This window comes from Lepus europaeus, chromosome 9 (genome assembly GCF_033115175.1).
Source record: "Lepus europaeus isolate LE1 chromosome 9, mLepTim1.pri, whole genome shotgun sequence".
NCBI lineage: Eukaryota > Metazoa > Chordata > Mammalia > Lagomorpha > Leporidae > Lepus > Lepus europaeus.
The window spans coordinates 61275609-61296711 of record NC_084835.1 but is presented as its reverse complement, the minus strand read 5'-3'; the positions used below and the strand labels follow the sequence as shown (position 1 = coordinate 61296711).

Here is a 21103-nt window from a genome sequence, read left to right as displayed (position 1 = left end):
TTTTTTTTTTGAAGATTTTATTTATTGAGAGGTAGAGTTACAGACAACGAGAGGGAGAGACAGAGAGAGAGGTCTTCCGCCCGCTGGTTCACTCCCCAAATGGCCGCAATTGCTGGAGCTGAGCAGATCTAAAGCCAGGAGCCAAGAGCTTCTTCTGGGTCACCCACGTGGGTGCAGGGACCCCAGGACTTGGGCCATCCTCCACTGCTTTCCCAGACAACAGCAAAGAGCTGGATTGGAAAAGGAGCAGCTGGGACTAGAACCGGCACCCATATGGGATGCTGGCGCTGCAGGTGGAGGATTAACCTACTGTGCCATGGCGCCGGCCCCCACTATTACACTAATTTAAAACTTGTCTAAAGAAGATTGGAGCTTTAATGAAGCTGGGGGCTGAGGATGTGACAAAGACTCTCCCGGCTCTTGAAGTCTGACCTTGCTTTCTGACACAGGTGTAAGGTTCAGAATGCCGATTTGGGATTTGCTGACTCCCTTGACTTTTTATCTAAGCACCTGTTTATTCCACCTTTCCTTCAGTGCATGAAGCATGAAGATCAGTTCATGGGTCAGTTCCAGATGAGCAGGACTGTGGGAGCCTTCACTGGTTACCTGCTCCATGGAGAGCAAACAAGGAGACGCAGAGAGTACTGGGGTCTGGAGTTCCAGAGTCGGCCCAGGAGGAAAATGCACAGAACAACGCAGTTCCTACCTCTTGCTTCTACAAAGATACACATTTGTTAGTTCACACAGCCCTAGTAGGATAATAATAACAGTAGCTCATCACCACTACTACTTAGGAATTATTTTACTGTGTGTCAGGGCCCATGCTAAGCTCTTTACCTGCCGCATCTTATTTAAACTGCAAGAGAAATCCCCATGTCCCAGAGTGGAAAATTGAGGTTCAGATGGCTCAAGTGATGGGCCTCACTTCACACAGCAGAATAACACAATGGGTCTCACTCTGAAGGCAGCATTTTAAAAAGCCAAATTTGGATTTGTTGAGATGATTTTGTAAAATGTTGGCCAGCAAAAAGTAGACACCATGTTTTCTTAGAGTTGCACTTGTCCCCCATGTCTTCTCGGCCTTTTGGCTAAGATCAAGTGTTGAGTTGCACTTGTCCTGTGATTTCTTTTTTTTTTATTTTTATTTTTTATTTTTTGACAGGCAGAGTGGACAGTGAGAGAGAGACAGAGAGAAAGGTCTTCCTTTTGCCGTTGGTTCACCCTCCAATGGCCGCCGCGGTAGGCGCGCTGCGGCCGGCCCACCGCGCTGATCCGATGGCAGGAGCCAGGTGCTTCTCCTGGTCTCCCATGGGGTGCAGGGCCCAAGGACTTGGGCCATCCTCCACTGCACTCCCTGGCCACAGCAGAGAGCTGGCCTGGAAGAGGGGCAACCGGGACAGGATCGGTGCCCCGACCAGGACTAGAACCTGGTGTGCTGGCGCCGCAAGGCGGAGGAATAGCCTAGTGAGCCGCGGCGCCGGCCTTTGTCCTGTGATTTCTGCATCCCATTGGGTGATGGGCTGGAGCTATCGATGTTCCCATTCCAAAGACATGAAGCAGCCTTGTGTGCAGGTTCTCTTCCTGAGCGTAATGCCAGCAGGGTCATTCTGGGGCACCTAAGGGTTTGACTCCAGGTGACAAATGATCATCGACATTTCTGATTGTGGAGGTTCCGAAATAGGACACGGAGAGGTAGTGACCATCTCAAAACAGAATGTATTTGATTCACACATGGGAGGAAGTAGCAGGGGAGGAATTACACATAAAGTGATATCCTGGGCCCTGGGGAATAAACCATGATGGAGAACAGTTAGCTCCAAGAGCCACCTGTAATCCCAACTTCCCATATGGGGGCTAGTTCGAGTCCTGGGTGTCCTGGAAGATGGTCCAAGTACTTAGGCCCCTGCACCATGTGGGAGACCTGGAGGAGTTCCGGGCTCCTGGCTTCAGCTTGGCCCGGCCCTGAACCATTTAGAGAGTGAACCGGCAGATGGAAGACCTCTCTTTCTCTCTCTCTCCCTCCCTCTCTCTCTCTCTCTCCCTGTCTTTCTGTAACTCTGCCTTTCAAATGAACAACTCAACCTTTAAAAAATAAATTATATATGCAAGCTTTAACTCCAGACTTGAGAATCTTGAGAATTGTGTTTATAATGTGGTGGAGAGACTGGCACCAGAGCAGAATTCCCAGGGGTAGTGCATTCCTCTGACTCTTGAGGTTTGGGGCCAGGTAATTTTTCCTGCTGCAGACTGTCCTGGCATTGCAGGGTGTTAGCAATACCCTTGGCCTCTACCCCTTAGGTGTCAGTAACAGGCCCTTCGCCCTCAGTTGATGGCCCAATATATCTCCAAACCCTGCCAAATGTCCCCTTAGGGGTGAAATTGTCCCTGCTGCTCTATAGATTGATGAACTCTGTGACAAAGGTAATCCTTGGGTGCTCTGGGAAGGGAGAAAGGTTGCCAGGTAGGCCAGGGGGAAGGTGAGGGGACAGCGATGGGTTCCCTGAGGATGTGGCTCTGCCTTGTGTTACCAGAAACATTTGTAGTGAAATCCACATGGAGTCCAGGACCTGCATGAACAAAGGGACAGGGTTGTGAAGCCCAGGGCCAGGCAGAGGAGCCAGTTACCACTTCAGTGTTGCTGGAATGTCAAGAGTATGTGTGTTGGGGGCGGGGGTGGATACTAGGCTAAGAGACTGCGATGCAGGCAGGTGTGTGACCATGAACTACATGGGCAGTCTGAGGGCTCAGGTGTGTCACTGGGGGGTGTCTTTGAGCAGTGGGTTGATGTGAACAGACTTCTAGAACATTCTGGAACTTGGTAGGCCACAGAAGGCAGGATGGACTGCATTAGGCTGCCTAGAGGTGGTGCAGGTGTTGTTGTTGTTGTTGCTTGTTTTACTTATGTCATTGCATGGATCTTCACCACAGACCCATGAAGAGGAAACCCAGGGGAAGGCACAGAGAGACTGAGCAGCCCTGACTCATGCGAAGGTGCCAAGGCCCCTCCTGCAGGAGAAATAGACTTGTGTCTGACATGCTTTGGTTGGAGGTTAAATCCGGGTTCTGTGAGCAGCTCAGCCCAGAGGACGGGGTAATGTTCCAAGGCACATGTTCACAGGCACATATTAAAATGCAGTATTGAGGAAGCAATGCAAAGCAAACAGGATACCACTGCCTTTTGTATTGTTCTTTTCTCACATCCAGTTTCCAGTGGAGCCAAGAGCAAGCATTGAGTGAGTGCCTACTGTGTCCTCAGAATTGTTCTAGGACTCTGGGCGAACAAGAAGCTGGAGCTCTAATTGAGCCAACAGCAAACATGAGCTGAGACATGAGATGGTGAACGAAATGAGGATAAATGATCTTGGAGGAAGAACTTGACGTACAGAGAAAAGCTATTCACTTTGAGTCTCCCTGAGAAACAGTCCCTAAGTGTTTTGTGTACTAGAAAAGTGCAGGTGCCCCAGGAAGAGCTGATTGGGTGTGGCGTGGGTGAAAGGAGGGGTATTGTGCTGGTGAAGGTGCTCAGGGGCTGTGGAAGTGACCATCTCCCTGTGCTCTGGCAGGTGTCCTGGCTGTGTACGAAGCCCTGCTCTGTGTATTGTTTGAACACTGACTCCTTTCATTCCATAGCAACCTTATAGGCTAGCCACACTTAGTGCCTGCATTTTACATATGAGGAAGTGGAACACAGACAAGCTAAGTAGCTTTTCAAATTACAGAAAGAGGAAAATGAAGAAAAATTGAAAAGACATACGATATATATGAGGAAGCTAAGCTTCAGCTACATTAAATGACACAAAAGCAGTCAGTGTCACCAACAGGATCAATGCCCAGGTATTCCGGTTCTGACTCCTGACTCCTTCCATCTGCTGATTCCCCAAATGTCTGCAAGAGCCAGGCTGGGTCAGGCCAAAGCCAGAAGCCTAGAACTCCATCATGGCTTCCCACATGGGTGGCAAGAACCCACACACTTGACCATCACCTGCTGCTTCCCAGGTGTGCATTAGCACGAAGCTGGAATGAAAAGCAGAGGAAACAGGACTCAAACCGGGCACTCCATAGCGGGATGCACGCTTCCCAAGTGGCGTCTCAAGGGGCCTGTCTCTTGGCTTCCTCATGTTTAACACAACGGTAATAATACAAACTTTACCCACCTTACAATATCAAATAGAACATATAAAAATGTCTACCATGGTGCCAGAACTAAATGTACTGCAAATATAAAGCGAATGGAAGATGAATGAGGGTTGCTTCACAGCAATAGGTTTGATTGGCCTTGAAGAAATTGTAAAGTTCATGTTCAAGGTCAGAATAAAAATCAAACACATGGAGAATGCCCATTGAGAGACTCCTGGGGCATGTTTACAGGTGGAGGTGGGAACTATATGTGTCTACCATTTCTGGAACAATGATCAATTTTGGAGTTCCCATCAGGCATTGTCAGTGTACTATATGTTAATAACCATGAGTTAGGGGAGTTGTGCTATCACTTTGGATATGGATATGGATATGGATATGGATATGGATATGTACGTGGTCCAGTGATTTTCACGCAGTAAAGATTCAGTAAGGGGCAAGCATTTGGTGCAGCACTTAAAACGCTGCTAGGACATTCTCATTCCATATCAAAATGCCCGAGCTAGAGTCCTGGCTCCACTTCCTATTCCAGTTTCTTGCTAATGTGAACGCTGGAAGGTAGTAGGTAATGGTCCAAGTCATTGAGTACTTGCCAGCCACATGGGAGACCTGGATTGAGTTCTGGGCTCTTGTTGTTGGCCTGAACAGTCCCTGCTGTCGTGGGCATTTGAAGAATGAACCAGTGGATGGCGGATCTCTGTCTGTTTGTCTCTGTGTCTCTGCCTTTAAAACAAACTAAAAAAGGTAAAGATTCAATAAATCTTGGCTATTGATAAGTGCTGAAAACATATTCATTGGAAAAAAATGTACCAAGCGAGAAGAGAGATGATTGTCATAGAGAATAAAGCTGTCAGGGGCCGGCGCTGTGGCTCACTTGGTTAATCCTCTGCCTGCGGCGCTAGCATCCCATATGGGCGCCGCGTTCTTGTCCCAGTTGCTCCTCTTCCAGTCCAGCTCTCTGCTGTGGCCTGGGAGGGCAGTGGAGGATGGCCCAAGTGCTTAGGCCCCTGCACACGCATGGGAGACCAGAAAGAAGCACGTGGCTCCTGGCTTCGGATCAGCACAGCTCCGGCCATTGCGGCCATTTGGGGAGTGAACCAGCAGAAGGAAGACCTTTCTGTCTCTCTCTCTCTCACTGTCTATAACTCTACCTGTCAAATAAATAAATAAATAAAATCTTTAAAAAAAGAGAGAATAAAGCTGTCAATTCTTTCTCAGAGTATCCCATCTCCTGCTATTGACTCCTCTTTGAGATACCCAAGCACCATTTCTCATACTTTTTGAAGGAAAATGGAAGCAGAACTCATTTTTAGCAACAGAAATCTACTGCTGTGTGAATTTGCATAGACTCATACAGTCACGCACTGCTTAGTGACAGGGATACTCGTTCTGCGAAATGTCTCGTTAAGCGCTTTCATCATCAAGTGAATGCACATCAGAGCATACATACACAAACTAAGATGACTACAATGCCACTAGGGCATGTGGCCTTATAGAACCACAGTCACACACGTGGGCCACCACTGTAGTATTGGATGTGGTGCGTGACTCTATAAGGCTTGATATGCACCAAAAACTTGGCATGCACATTTAGCCACATTACAGCTCCCCCCACCACCACCACCAACTGACAGCGAGGACACTCAAGTGCACCATTGCAAGAGTGTCCAAAATCTCCACCTTTGTCTAAGAATCCCTGGGGCCCGCTCAGTTGAAAGAGGTTAGGCATTTCAGATGCCAGGGGAGAGGGAAGAACTCTCCCATTGCCTGCAATCTGCAGCTTCGCCTGCCCAGGCACTGGGCCTCAGTCATGGCAATGGACTTGCACATTCCCTGACCCAGAGTGAGCTCCTGGCTGGGGGAGATTAGGTCCCAGGGTCCACTGCCAATCAGATGAGCCCAGGGCTCCTGTGGCTGACATGGGAGTGAAGTGTCCCGACACCCTTTCACTCCTGCCTCAAAAATCACCTCTTACAAGCACACTGTAAAATCCTTAGGTCTGGAAGTTTCCGGGTTTTGTTATTTTCTCACGAATAACACATTTGATTAATGTTTGGGACAGGCCTGGATGACACCCTCTTGGGGAACACCCCTCTGTCGTCAGCGACCACCCCGGTTTCACTCTCAAGCTATCCGGAGGGGTTCCAGGAGCGCCCAGGTGGACTGCTGTTTGTGTGGCCTGCTTCTTCCACTTTTGCTTCTTTTGAGAGATGGGCTTGCCAATCACTGTGCTCAAGCATAATACCCAAGAAAAGCTGGGAGGGTAAAATTATACGCAACCGCCCTGTGACCTGCTTGCACACTGCGGGTCAATAAAACTCAGGCAGAATGACAGTGACAGCTGCCTTGTGGCATTCAGAGGGAATTGAGCAGTTCTCTTCTGCAGCCTCAGGAGCAAGGATATCATTACCGCCTGGCTGCTCGGAGAGAAACCACCTAAGCCCACCCTCAGGGAAAGGCACGACGCCTACAGCCACCCAGGGACACCGAAAGGCCGGACCATCAGCTTTGTCCACGCTCGGTCCTACTGGCCGCAACTCTGTTCTCACCCGTGCACCTGCTCCCTGCCTGCCACAGCCTGGCTTTCAGCAGCTGGGGCAGGACAAACTCACAGTCTCGGAGGTGACAGCGGAGAGCAAGTGGAAAGAAAACGGCCATGGGGGCCAGACAGTCGAGGACCAACTCCAAGGACAAGGACCCCAAGGGGATGCTGCTCCTCAGGAGGGGACAGAAGTTTTCTCCCTGGGATGACACCGTGCTCTTGGGAAGGGACCCGCGGTCCCTGCTGAAGCGGGGCATGCGCCACATCAGCTTCAGCTTGGTCACCAAAGGAATGACAGACATCCCCGACTTTCTGTGGGGCCTCTCGGAGGTCCAGAAACTCAATCTGTCGCACAACCAGCTCCGGATTCTTCCGCCCGAGGTGGGGAGACTGAGTCGGATCGTGGTCTTGAACTTGTGCGGGAACCGCCTGAAGAGTCTGCCCAGGGAAGTCAGCCTCCTCCACAGCCTCAAGGTCCTGTTCGTCAACATGAACTGCCTGACCGAGGTGCCGGCGGAGCTGAGCCTGTGCAGAAACTTGGAGGTGCTGAGTTTGTCCCACAACTGCCTGTCCCAGCTTCCCGCCAGCCTCGCCGACCTCTCCCGGCTGAGGAAGCTGAACCTCAGCAACAACTATTTTGCACACATCCCCGTGTGTGTCTTCTCGCTGAAGGAGCTGGATTTCTTGCACGTGGGCTCCAATCGCCTGGAGAACATCGCCGAGAGCATCCAGTGCCTGGCCAGCCTGCAGATCTTCATCGCCGAGAGCAACAACATCCACTCCTTCCCAAGGTCGCTCTGCCTCGTCTCCAGCCTGGAGATGCTGAACTTAAACAACAACGACATCCAGACCCTCCCGGACGAGCTCTATCTGCTGGGTAGACTGACAAGGATCGCGTGGAACCCTATGGACAAGGGGCTCCACATTTCCCATAATCCCTTATCCAAGCCGTTGCCAGAGCTGGTGGAGGGGGGCCTAGAGATGCTCTTCAGCTACCTGAAAGAGAAAAAACACAACTGATGTGGGCACCGGGAGTATGGACGGGAGCCAGCGCCTCTGCACTCGGTCACTTCCGGTGCTTCTCTAAAGCAAACGACCTACTCTTCCTGCTAGTATATTTCAATGCTTTTGCTAATAGCCACTAAACAGTGGTTGAATATCCATCGGGGGAAGCCTGTGTTTTTCACTCTCTGTTTTTAAGAACCTCCGATTGTTATATTCACCTCATCCACGCACTAATGGAAGCAGGCTCTTAGTTTTCTCCAGAGAGATCGAACTGTTCTGAGTCTTCTGAGGAGTACTGAGATTCTTGGGAAGCATGGACAACAGGTGTGCATGCGAAAGGCAAACCAGGACATACTGTGTGCCATGGATGGTCTGGGGGCATTGGGGACTTCTGCTTTTAGGTGCTTTCCATCTTTGAAGCAGCAACCGATGGCCGGTGGCAATAGCAAGACACGTTCCTCCAACAGCCTCCATCAAGCATTACTTGGGACCAAAGGGCAAGCCGGAGCCATGCTCCATTGCCCAGGACCAAACCAGGCAAAGCTTGTCCCTGGAGTTCTGGGGAAATAATCATAGGAAATTTTTTAAATGATTGTAGAGTAAGAATCAGCCTGCTTATGTTTATGTCTGGTGGTGAGTAACAGGGTGATGATTTTTCAGATGATAACTATGAGGCAATGTTATTGTGCAGTTTCAACTGTCTTTCACAAGCCCTTTTCCAACCTTAGTCACATTCCTGAATTTCTTTTCTAGCGATCCTAGCCCATAGTCAAATTATCCTTTTCTAATTCACTTTTCCCCTTTCCTTGATTTGCCCTCTCGGAGATAAGCTAGTAATTGGGAAAATAATGGCCAAAAGGCAGGTAGCAGGCAGCAAGGTGTAGAAAAACCATGCTAGATATGCAATTGCCCTTTGAAAATTCAGAGGACGGAATATTGGCTGCTTGGCCTTCATGTGTAGATATTTTAAAAAAATTAGTGACATTTAAAAGTTCTTTGGAGAGCAGGCTCTGTGAAGGCATGAAACTTGTTTTGTTTTTTATTTTAAGAGTGCACAGCTGTTAGTGAAACACAGGCAGCAGGATGAGCAATGTGTGTTCCTGCAGCAGGGTCATTGGATCTCATGGAGATCGTAGCAGCCAGGAGCCCCAAGACATTGATACGCACTCCGAGTTAAAGAATGAGAATGAGAAGGTGGCCAGGTGGCAGTAAAGAAAGGACAGTGCCTTCAGGTCAGTGCGGAGCCAGGTGCTCTGGTTCCTTGTCACTTTTTTCTACAGAATAAAGCAAATGCTATCAAGACTCGGGATCGTGGGTTGGTTGTTGCAAAGACTTGTGTAACTTCTTATTACGGTTAGTTTCATTCAATTAAACTTTGACTTATCAGCACTCTCTGCAGTCTGGATACTGAGTTAGGAAATTCAGAGGAGTAACATTTTGTTTCTTCTACTGGGAGCTCCCAGTTCAGTGAAAGAGACAGACCCACATGAGTGGTAAGCTGAGATCCCTGCTGAAGAGAGATACAAGAAAAGAGTAACACACCACTTGGTGTAGACTAGTCTCATGGACCAAAGAACAGTAAACAAAAAAATGAGGTTGCGATGAGCGGACCAAACCCCTCACTCACTGCTGTCATCCAGCCCTAACATCTCCCCCACTTGTTCCCACCCATTTGTAAAGAGCAGCAAAGTAATGGCTGCTCACTCTGTGGTTCTGAGCTTACCCCACTGTACTGTGGAGTTGTTGCTTGCTTGCTTTTTCCAGGGCTTCTCAAATGCAGTTCATGTAACCTATTCATAGGAGCGAGTGATTTTCCCAACACAGCCCAAAGTCAATTTTTCCATCCGTAAAAAAGGAAGCTATTTCCTGCTGCTATCAGATGCCACCATCCCATTAGCACATTTGTGCCCAAGCTCGTCTATTGAACCATTGCAAACAGACCTTACCGGGCAGGGTCCCTTGGAGGCAGCTCAGGAAGTCCCCTCTCAAGTTCCCTCCAGCAACAACTGGAGACCAGCACATCCCTGCCGGCACACTCCCAAGTCCTCTCCCATGGTAGCTTATGGCAGCCAGGACTATTTAAAGACATCAGTGGAATTCCTGCTTGACCTCCTGACTCAGTGGGAAATTGTAGGGTGAGCTTTCCTCTGCAGGCCTGGATAGGTCACCCACGCTGAAGCCTTGGCTGAAGCACACGCAGCTGTCAGACAAACAGCAGCGTGCGCCAGGATCAGGCGTGTTGATGTGCGTTGCTAGAGATCCATTTGGGCCCAAGCTGCATGTCCATGACCTTGGGAAGGGCAGAAACACAGGGAAAGACGGCAGCCCTGCACTGTTCTCGCTGAGCAATCATTTTCTGTCTTCGCCAACCTTTCTCAGTGACTTGATCCCACAGTAACTCTACCCCTGGGAAAGAATGTAACCCTGTTTTGAAGGTGACCCAAGAGAGCATTGTACTTTTCATAAGAAAAAAAAAAAAAAAGATATCCATGGGGTGGCCAGCCTCCACTGGGGGCTTTCAAAATTAGAAGAGTAGGGATTTCTTTGTTAACATCAGCCTGGAGGAAACCATGAATGCGTGGTAGTTGCCTAATGGGCTTTAGATATTGATTTTTTTTTGAATGCTTCTTTTTATTGGTGAACGGATGTGCTGAGCAACAAAACTGGTGAATGGGCTTAGTTACTCAAAACTAATGTGGAGGGGATTCACTATAACCTTTAGAATCTTGGCTGTCAAATTCTGCCATTCGCTGAATGACTGTGAAAGGCTTCTTGCTTATCTTTTGTACTTCGACGACTGCCCCATTCAAGTAACTCCCAGGTATTTCTACAGCTTCTGGAATCAAAGCACAGAGGATGATTTCAGGGGCGGCGGAGTACATTCAGCCAAAGAATACGAACTAACTGAGGGCTTGATGAGACCGGCTGGCGGCTCGCGTTGTGGATAATGCTGTGATTTTCACGTCTCTGTTTGTCCAGGAACACCTTGCAAAGTACTTGCAGCTTACAAATCCCCCAGTGAAAAAGAAACCTTATATTCCTAGGAAAGGAAGAAGATGGTGAAAAGAGACATCTGCTCAGGGAATAATACTGCGAAATGCGTAATGCTTCCACACGTTAGAAAGAAAAATGCAGTCATTGCTCAGCTTGTTGACTTAATAAACGGCTAATAGAAGAAACACACCCCATTCTCAGGCTTTGGTGAATTGACTGCTTTTCTGTAGTAACCAAAGACGGAGTGACTTCAGGGCCAGGCATCTGGATCGCACAATGAAGCCTTGCTTGTGTCGGAGACAAGATACAAGAGGGAGTGCGGTCCTCATTTGAGGGAGACGGTAAACCAAACCCTTTTCTTCTGATAGTGGATCATTGCATCTTGAGAGTCCATGTCACATGCTGCACAGCACCTAGTGCATACGCGCTTTGATAGTCACGCACTGCAGCGGAGGGAGATTGAAGTCAGTGGAAACACACTCGGCCATCCGCAGCCTGAGACGACGCGGCAAGGAAGGCCCGCAGGCTGGGCTGGGGGCATTTTTGGTGATACACGTAGGTCAGGAGAGTCCTTTGTCTGGATGTTGTCGCTTTTTTAAATCATTAGGAAATGATCTAGAACAAAACAAGCAAAAATTCAAGCAACTACATTACATCAATATGAAGCTACTAAATAGGGTACTCTGTGTTCACAGGCTTCCAATCTAGACTCAACCAACTGGCATGGAAAACACTTGAGACAAAAATGTTATGTGGACTGAACATGTGCAGACTATTTTTCTTGCAATTTTCCCCTAAATGGTACAGTATAATGTAAATAGAGTACATTAATGTAAATGCAGCATAATATAAATAATGTACTCTATTTACACAGCCTTTCTATTCAGACAGGCAGCCAGTCTAAGAGAAATCTGTTGATTCACTCCCCAAATGCCTGCAACAGCCAGGGCTGGGCCAGGCCACAATCAGAAGGTAAGGACTCAGGCTCCTTCTCCCACTTGTGTGGCAGGGGCTCTGCGGAGCCATTACCTAATGGTTCCCAGAGAGCGCATTAGCAGGAAGCTGGAGTTGGGAGTGCAGTGATGCATGTCACTATGGGATGTGGGGACCTCAAGGGCTGACTTCACCATGGTGACAACTGTCTAAGCTCATTTTCCATGAACTTTTTGAAGTATCTTCGTATTTTACAGACATGAAACAAAACGTAGGGGGGACATGAAAACTATTTTAACCAATAATGGAAACAATTCTGACCTCATTGAGAAAAGAATCTTAGACAACTGTTCCTTTTAAGTTATCTGTCAACTTACACTGAATCCAAAGCCTTACTAATTAAAGGAGGGGTGGATAAAGAGGAAGGACAGGCTAGTAATAAAAAGGGGAAGCAGAGAGAGCTCATAATGAATTTGTAGGAGCTTGGGCATCATTAGGCGAGCATAACCGACAGTCATTAGCGTGAAGCTTGCTCTGCAGATTTTTTTAGTAGTGTCAGAGGAATCCACTTGCAAGGAGAGAGCTTAATTTCTGCTCGTCTGGACTCCTTATTTCAACCCGGCCAGGAACGAAAAGGCAAGCTAAAGTCATCTCAGAGTATTTCCCCATACTCTACAGATACATGTATTGTGAGAGACACAAGTCTGTAGGCTGTGAGGGTTGGCTATTGACACTGACGGGACGTCACACAACCACCCATACTCTTCAGTGCTGGGAGTTGAGTCCCTCAATGTCCCACGGCCCTTTGGGGAAGGCTGTCCTTTTCCTGTTTCTTGAATGTCATGCCCACCACCCTAGGCGTGCATGATAAGAGACTCTGTGGGGTGGTAGGAAAAGCTCCAGACTGAGCTGTGCCTGTCAACCACATGGAATTTCCCAAGTTTCTGTGTCTGGAGACTGTGCAGGTGCTGGGGACACAATGATGGGACAACCTGTCCCCTACTCCCAACCCCACCCCCCAGGGATCCCAAGGCCAGGGACAAAGAAGACAAGGCTCAGTTAGACACAGTGCAATGCTCTGAGAACAACTGCCCTGAGGTTTGAGTACACGAGTGTGAAGGTGAGGTTGCAGAATGGCCGAGGTATGGTGTGGGGAGCATGTAGCCCACCAGGGCAGCTACAGATGCAGGAGTTCCTTTGTTTTGCTTTGTCTTGATGGAAAATTTGAGAAAATCACTTCTGTGACATCTTTGTGGCATTTGTCGCTTCTTGACCAGTGTCTGAGCTGCAGGGCAGACGCATGTAGGGAGAGAGGGCATATTAACATCTGCGGTGGTGTCGCGTGACCTGGCTGGGAAAGGAACTCTCCAGCCTGTCCTCTGCCCCATGGGGACCGGGGTCCTTCCCCAGAGTTCTGAAAGGACCCTGGGTTAGTGGTGCTTCTCAGCACTGGCTTGCTCATCAGAATCCCTGGGCTGGGCCTCCATCTGGGAAACTGATGAAGTTGGTCTGGTGAGGCTGAGTTGCTCACCTGCTTAAAGCTCAGGAGGTGGCACTTCTGTCGCTCACTCAGATTGGGGAAGGCTGAGCAGGTGCTTCCTTGATCCACCTGCTGCAGGAGGGCCATGAGCCTGGCGATGGAAAGAGGGCAGCCTAAGGTGGGAGGGCCTTGAAGCTGGTCAGCCAATGAGAGCCCCACCCGGGCTCCCTGATGAGACTCAGCTGGGCTCTTGTTAAAAGTTTAGAGTCCCAGCTGCCTTTGGTACACTTTCAGGCTCAGTGGGCCCAGGGTAGGGCCTGGCAGGCAGAGCTCCCCCGAGTCCTGCAGGTCTTCCCGGTCATAAGGCAGCCTGGAGGAAAGGTGGTCCCGCAGAACGTGTGCCCCCTGGAGAGAGGAGAGCGCTGAGCCACAGATCAGCTGCTGGTCTTTTTCCTGGCTCTGCCCCTGGAGACCATCAGGCATTTTCGACAGAAATCAGGTACTGAATGATACGGTGAGTGAGCACACACAGATCTCTTCGCCTCTCTGGGGCCCAGGTGTCTACAATCTGAGACACTTAAACTCATTTTAGCTTTGAAATTCTCTCTGTCGATCTCTCTCTCTCTCTCTTTTTTTTTTTTTTTTTTTTTTTACTTTTTCTGTCTCTAACGTCTCAGTAGATAGAAACTTGAGATTTTTTTTTTAAAAGATTTATTTATTTTATTTGAAAGCCAGAGTTACAGAGAGGCTAAGGCAGAGAGAGAGCGGAGAGGCAGAGAGAGAGAGAGGTCTTCCAATTGGCCACAATGGCTGGAACTGTGCCCATCCGACGCCAGGAGCCAGGAGCCTCCTCCCGGTCTCCGACACAGGTGCAGGGGCCCAAGGACTTGGGCCATCTTCTACTGCTTTTCTAGGCCATAGCAGAGAGCTGGATAGGAAGTGGAGCAGCAGGGACTTGAACTGGAGCCCAAATGGGATGCCTGCACAGCAGGCGGCAGCTTTACTTGCTATGCCACAGAGCTGGCCCTGAAACTTGAGCATTTAATGATTGTGATAACTCAAGAAAAGCAAAGAACATTGTGGAGAGGGGTCAAGCTCTGTAGGAGTGCTTTAGCATCTCCTGGCAGGCCTAGAGACAATATAATTTTAATTTCAACTGGTGGTCAAAACAGAAAAAGAGCTAGGCCTGTGTCTAGGGTGAATCCATGAACTTGAAGACCTTCATCCAAATTGCCAGAATTGCGTTAGAGGCTCAAAAGGAAAAGTTTGGTTTTGTTGATGGATTGATTTAAAACTTTCCTGATTTATGTTTCTGGAAGAGATAAAATTCCCAATTACATAATTTCCTTTAAAAATATAAAAAAAAATACAAAGAAATACTTTATTGAATTCAATGCAATCTTATGATTTGAGTAGGTAGAGCTAAAATCTTTCCTCTTTGAAAAACAGCACTGTTCTGGGGCCAGCACTGTGGCCTAGAAGATTAAGCCTCCACCTGCCAGTGCCACATCCCATGTAGGCACCGGCCCAAGTCCTGGCTGCTCCACTTCCAATCCAGCTCTCTGTTGAAACACCTGGCAAAGCAGCAGGATTGCCCAATGCTTGGGTTCCTGCACCCATGTGGGAGACCTGTAAGAAGCTCCTGGCTCCTGGCTTTGGCCTGGCCCAGGCCCAACCATTGTGGCCATTGGGGAGTGAACCAGCGGATGGATGATTGACAGCTCTCTCTCTCCCCCAGCCCTTCTCTCTCTGTATCTCTGCCTTTCAGATGGATAAATAAATCTTAAAAAAAAAAAAAAAAGAATCCCAAAGACCTGCAGAGACTGAACATTGAAGGAAGGAAGGAAGGAAGGAAGGAAGGAAGGAAGGAAGGAAGGAAGGAAGGAAGGAAGGAAGGGAGGGAGGGAGGGAAGGAGGGAAGGAGGGAAGGAGGGAAGGAAGGCAAAACAGCAGCGTTCCAAGGTGTGTGCAGAGAAAACTTCGTGATAAGATGCATGGCTCCTGCATAACCCTGCCCCCTCCACGTGCACAGGTGGACCATATCTGAATTTTACTATATATTTTCAGAAGCAACTTCTGCAAATGAGTACCCAGGAAATTCTTCATCATACAGCTCTTCTCTCTACCACCATCTTGGTCAAAGCCACAAATTCATGGGGTCTACCTTGTGCAAGTTGAAAATTAAAGATGGTAGGTAGTCTGTGTTCTACCACCCTACATTAAAAGAGAGCAATTTACAATTACGCTTGGTAAAATGGCTTTTCCTTTTCTTTTTGACTGATTCATAAAAATTTTTAGATATTTTTGGGATACCATGTGATGTTATGACACATGCGTACGTTGTGTAACGTTCAAATCAGACAACAGTCTCTTCAAACATTTATGATTTCTTTCTGGTTGAAAACATTCAAAATCCCTTCTTTTAGCTTTAAAAAAAATACATACATACAGTGCATTATCATTATCTATAGTCACCTACCATCCAATAGGATGCCAGAAGCTCTTTTTCCTCTGTGGCTCTGAGTCCCCACTGTGGTAAGAATGCTTGAGGGGCCAGTGCTGCCGCATGGTGGGTAAAGCCTCCACCTGTGGCTCCGCTTGTGGTGCCGGCATCCAATATGGGTGACGGTTCAAGTCCCCACTGCTCCACTTCTGATCCAGCTCCCTGCTATGACCTGGGAAAGCAAGCCCAAGTGCTTGGGCCCCCAGTATCCACATGGCTCCTGGCTTCAGATTGGCTCAGCTCTAGCCTTTGTGGCCATTTGGAGAGTGAACCAACGAATGAAAGACCTTTCTCTCTATCTCTCCCTTTCTCTGTCTGTAACTCTACCTCTCAAATAAATAAATAAAATCTTAAAAAAAAGAATGCTTGAAAAATTTTGCTGCCGTAAGTACTTTGAGGGATTCAAAGTGCAGTTCTGGTTTCACTGTCCTTGGCCAAGATACATGAAAAGGTAGGGTTTTTCATCCTGAAATTCCAGGAACTGTGTAAACAAAGACTCTATCCAAGAAGGATAAAAGTGTTTATACTGGCTGGCGCCATGGCTCACTTGGCTAATCATCCGCCTGTGGCACTGGCACCCTGGGTTCTAGTCCCGGTTGGGGCGCCGGATTCTGTCCTGGCTGCTCCTCTTCCAGTCCAGCTCTCTGCTGTGGCCCGGAAGTGCAGTGGAGGATGGCCCAAGTGCTTGGGCCCTGCACCCGCATGGGAGACCCAGAGGAAGCACCTGGCTCCTGCCATCGGATCAGCGCAGTGCACTGGCCATAGCAGCCATTTGGGGGGTGAACCAATGGAAAAGGAAGACCTTTCTCTTGGTCTCTCTCTCTCACTGTCTAACTCTGCCTTTCAAAAAAAAAGTGTTTATACTTTAATCTGTCACCACCAATACCATTTTGACCAACTGTCTTCTACAGCTGAAGAAGGAAAGTGGCCCCATTTGAGAATGATCATAGCGAGCGGGTTCGTTTTCTTTTACGCCCCTGAGGGGGTTCCTTCACAGCTGTCGCTTACTGTAAAAAGGCCAGGGATGAATGTGACATGATGAACAGCGTGGGCAGTCATGGGATGACTCAGCAGGCCCCAGGGCTCAGCGGGCATCCAGAGCCTACACAATCCGAAGGGTGGCCTAGATTTTGACCAGTGCCTGGGAGATGACCTGCAAGCCGTTGCAACATCCTGCCAGATAAGTGTCTTGAGCCACATCAGAGAGGCTGTCCTAATAGTGTCTTTTTGGGCCACACTGTATCCTTCTGATCACTGTGGACTGGCACTAAGATCACCCACATGGCAGCTCCTTGGCAGCCTGGTCAACTGGCCTGGTCAACCATGGGAACCCTGAACACCAAGGCTCGGGTGAGCTCGCCTGGCTGGCGACACTTTGTACCCATTGCCACCTATCACTGCTGCACCAAGGAAGCACCCTGTATGCAGTTCCACTAAGAGAGGGCAACTGGAAGCGTGATCCTGGGCTCTGCTTGATTCTGCCATAGCTCCTGCTGCTTCTGCTGGTTATCATGTATGTCCTTTAGCTGTAATAAATGGTAACCATGAATGAGGGAGATTTTCTAGGATCTATACGTCTTTCTAGTAATTGTTGAACCTGAGGGTGGGCTTGGGAACTAAACCATGTTTTTTTTTTTTTTTTTTTTTTCCTAGTAACAGATGTTACTAGGGAGACAGACCATCGCAATGCAAGTGGCAGCAAGAGAGAATAAGCCACAGCTCCCCAGATTTCCCCTCCATGAGGCACAAGCACACAAGGAGGTGAGGGGATCATTGGCAGATCAGGTGTAGGGTTTATATTTTTCTGGGAGAGAACTCACCTTCCGGGTATTTTTTATATTTTTATGGGAAAATATTAAGCACAATAATCAGATCCTTTTGGTGGCTTCCTGACTGGTTGTATCTGATGAGTTGTCAGGGAAAGTCAGTGGCAGAGAACCGAGAGCTTAGGCATCATGGATTTGCCACAAGGATGATGTCACCAGGCCCAGATAAGACAATCTGGAGTTCTGTCTTTCCTCTAGAAAAAAATGGTGAGTCCATGGCCCCACTAACTTATTGTCTAGGCAACCCAGAGTGAGCTCCCACTTCATTCTTGGACACCCTGAACAGCCCTTTGCCTAGATAATAGATGTATCACAATTTCTTCCCAGATGGCCTAATACTATTCTATCAGGAGGTTATTAAAATGTCAGCCTAAGTTATTCAAAATATGTCTGAGACCCCAGAGTGCATGTCATATGTTTTGTTCACTTATTCATAGGTGAGACGCTTAAGTCATAAGATAATGAAGAGATGACTGAGTGAATGAGTGGAGATATCTGTCCATCAGAAATGACAAGTGTATGGAGAACAGCAAGGCAAGAAGAGAGCTGGGGGGTGTTTGTTAGAGGCTGGCCAGAAAAGTGCCTGAGAATACATGTTTCACGGAGACCTGTGGGCAGGCAGGGAGACAGCCATGTAGACATCCCAGGGGAAGTTATCCCAGGCAGAAGCTAAAGCTCATAGAAATGTGTGTGTGGCATGCCCTTAGAACCACACCAACATGGCAGGATGAGTGAGTTGCAAGGGGGAGTCTTGAGGTCACACTGATGTTGGGAGAAACTCAAGGAAGTCTTTTGGCCATTGGAAGGATCTTGCTTTTACTCTGAATGAAAAGGGAAGCCAGGAGAGGTTTTAAGTAGAGAGGGAAACTACATTCTGTCTTAGGTTTCAGAGAAGTTACCTAGACCACTGAGCTGAGAAAAGATGATGGGGTGAGAGTAAAGGCAAGAAGACTAGTTAGGAGTCCATCACGATATTTCAGGTGACAGCAAATGGTGACGGGAGCCTGGTTACTGGAACCACGGTGGAGGTGGTAGTCTATTTTGAGGATAGCACCAGCAGAAATTGCTAATTAAGGAGTGTGTGTGTGTGTGTGTGTGTGTATGAGAGAGAGAGAGAATGAGAGAGATCTATAATAACTTTGCTGTAGTTTGAATAGGACTTGGGTCTCCAGCCCCTACAGATGTTTAAATCCCAAATTCTTAATGTTTGTGGTATTAAGAGGGTGGAGGTTTGAACCACTTATGGTATCTGAAGGTGGAGTCTTTGGGAAGTGATTGGATTGGAGTAAGTTGCTAGGATAGAGCCCCTGATGGATCATGATGGCTTTATAGAGACCTCACAGATAAACAAACTCTGTGTGTGTGTCTTTCTCTCTTTCCCCTGCCTTCTCTCCTTTTCCTGATTTAACATGCAATTCTTCCAGCACACGTGGTCCGCCATCTGCTACCCCTGTTAGACACCAGACCAATAGGGATGCCCAATATTGGACTGTGACTCTCCAAAATCACCAACCGAGGTAAACCTTCCTTCATATGCAGCTTCTCTCAAGCATTTTACTTGTAGTAACAGAAAGCTCACGAACACAAACATCAACCCACTTAAATGGAGCAACTGTGTGGTTACTGAGAGATGAAGAGTTTTGGAGATAAGGCAGGAAATTTGTTTTTCAACATGCCAATTTTGAGGTGGTAAATAGGTTTTCAAATGTGTCTGCTGTGGAGACACGTGGGTGATGGATCTGTGGTCCAAAGGAGAGGTCAGAATTGGAGACAGAAGTCAAGAATGACCAGTAAAATATACAGGATATACAAGAAGAAGTGCCTCCATGATGAGGAATTTCAGTTAAAAAATGTGATTCTTGTTCTCTCCTTTTTGGCACTCAGAGTGCTATGCTCAGTCACTTGGAAAATTCTAACCATGCTTACTTTGTCCACATGCTAGATAAATAATATATTGCTATATCTAGATCTCAGAGGTCTATTTTTGGCAACCCTTGAAACCAGTGGTTGATAGGAAGACAGGCATTCTGTAATCACATAGAAATTAAAACTAGAAGGGAGAAGTGGACCCTTATGTCCCATCTGCCTATGACTGTTAACTTACCCCCGCCCCAGCCTCCTCTCCTAATTGGCAGCAATTTTAATCAATCCTCACAGCATCACACAAGAGTCTCAATTTGTTGGATAAGTCTCAATTCCTCTCCTTTCTTTTTCTTTCCCTGTCTCTAATTTGTTTCAATCTGAGAGAACATTCAAGCTACATTTAAAATCAGAGCGAGGGAGGGCAAGACCAATTCACATTAGGTTTCCTGGTGGAACTTGGGAAAGGAAAATTTTCCTTCAATCTAACATTCTAATAAATACACTGTAGAATGAGGAAATTGACCAATACAGTTTAAGATGTAGCCTTGCACTTTCTCTTATCTACTCACTACCCATGCTCTCTTCAACTCAAGGCATCCTGGTGACAAGTGGCCCCGAAATTTCTTTACTCATTTTATTTTGTGTATTCTGCTGCTTTTCTTCTCTGAATTTCTAATGTCTCTCCAATTTATGTGGAAGTAAACAGCCATTTTTTTTTTTTTGGAGCTAACTAAATATCATCTTTTTTTTTTTTTTTTTTTTTTTTGACAGGCAGAGTGGATAGTGAGAGAGAGAGACAGAGAGAAAGGTCTTCCTTTGCCGTTGGTTCACCCTCCAATGGCTGCCACAGCCGGCGCACCGCGCTGATCCGAAGGCAGGAGCCAGGTGCTTCTCCTGGTCTCCCATGTAGGTGCAGGGCCCAAGGACCTGGGCCATCGTCCACTGCACTCCCGGGCCACAGCAGAGAGCTGGACTGGAAGAGGAGCAACTGGGACTGAATCCGGCGCCCCAACCGGGACTAGAACCCGGTGTGCCGGCGCCGCAAGGTGGAGGATTAGCCTAGTGAGCCGCGGCGTCGGCCTAAATATCATCTTTTTTGTTGCCTCACTTTGAACGCTCTCTACAAAATGTGGGCACTCCAAAACGTTGTTTGTAAGGAGGAGTGGGGCTGCTGTTGACTCTTATGCTTAGTAAGAAGAGGAGAAACTGCCCCTCAAGCTGTCATCTCTGACACAAGTCACCAAGAGAGGGAGCAAGATGTGACCCAGGCTGGTGCCATGGCTCACTAGGCTAATCCTCCGCCTGCGGCGGCGGCACCCTGGGTTCTAGTCCCGATTGGGGCACTGGATTCTATCCCGGTCACTCCTCTTCCATTCCAGCTCTCTGCTGTGGCCCAGGAGTGCAGTGGAGGATGGCCCAGGTCCTTGGGCCCTGCACCCACATGGGAGACCAGGAGAAGCACCTGGCTCCTGGCTTCGGATCAGTGCAGCGCGCTGGCCGTGGCAGCCACTTTCGGGGGGGGGGGGGTGGGGATTTTGAAAACCAAAGAAAAAGTTCTATGGGCATGTACAAAGGGTCTTCAAAATGTCCATGGAAATACATATTACGAGAAAATAATGCATGGATTTCAATTGATTGTTGTTTTGCACCAAAATAAGCATAAGCTTATTATTTATTTTTTTTTTTTTTTGAGGCAGAGAGACAACAGAGAGAGAGAGAGAGGAGAGAGAGAGTTCCCACCTGCCAAATGCCTACAATGGCTGCAACTGGACCAGAACGAAGTTAAAAGCTGGAAACACAATTCCAATCTTCCACCAGGG

At 48.0% G+C, this 21103-nt stretch overlaps 1 protein-coding gene and 1 non-coding gene across 2 annotated transcripts; both read left to right on the top strand.

The window, feature by feature from the left end:
- The first annotated feature begins 1068 nt into the window (after positions 1-1068).
- On the top strand, positions 1069-1268 carry LOC133767406 (U2 spliceosomal RNA). The gene has a single exon (XR_009866876.1). It is a non-coding gene; the product is annotated as a U2 spliceosomal RNA (small nuclear RNA).
- A 5525-nt stretch (positions 1269-6793) lies between these two features.
- Positions 6794-7699, top strand: LRRC30 (leucine rich repeat containing 30). The gene has a single exon (XM_062200224.1). The coding sequence runs from the start codon at positions 6794-6796 to the stop codon at positions 7697-7699; it is 906 nt and encodes a 301-aa protein (XP_062056208.1).
- The last annotated feature ends 13404 nt before the right edge of the window (positions 7700-21103 follow it).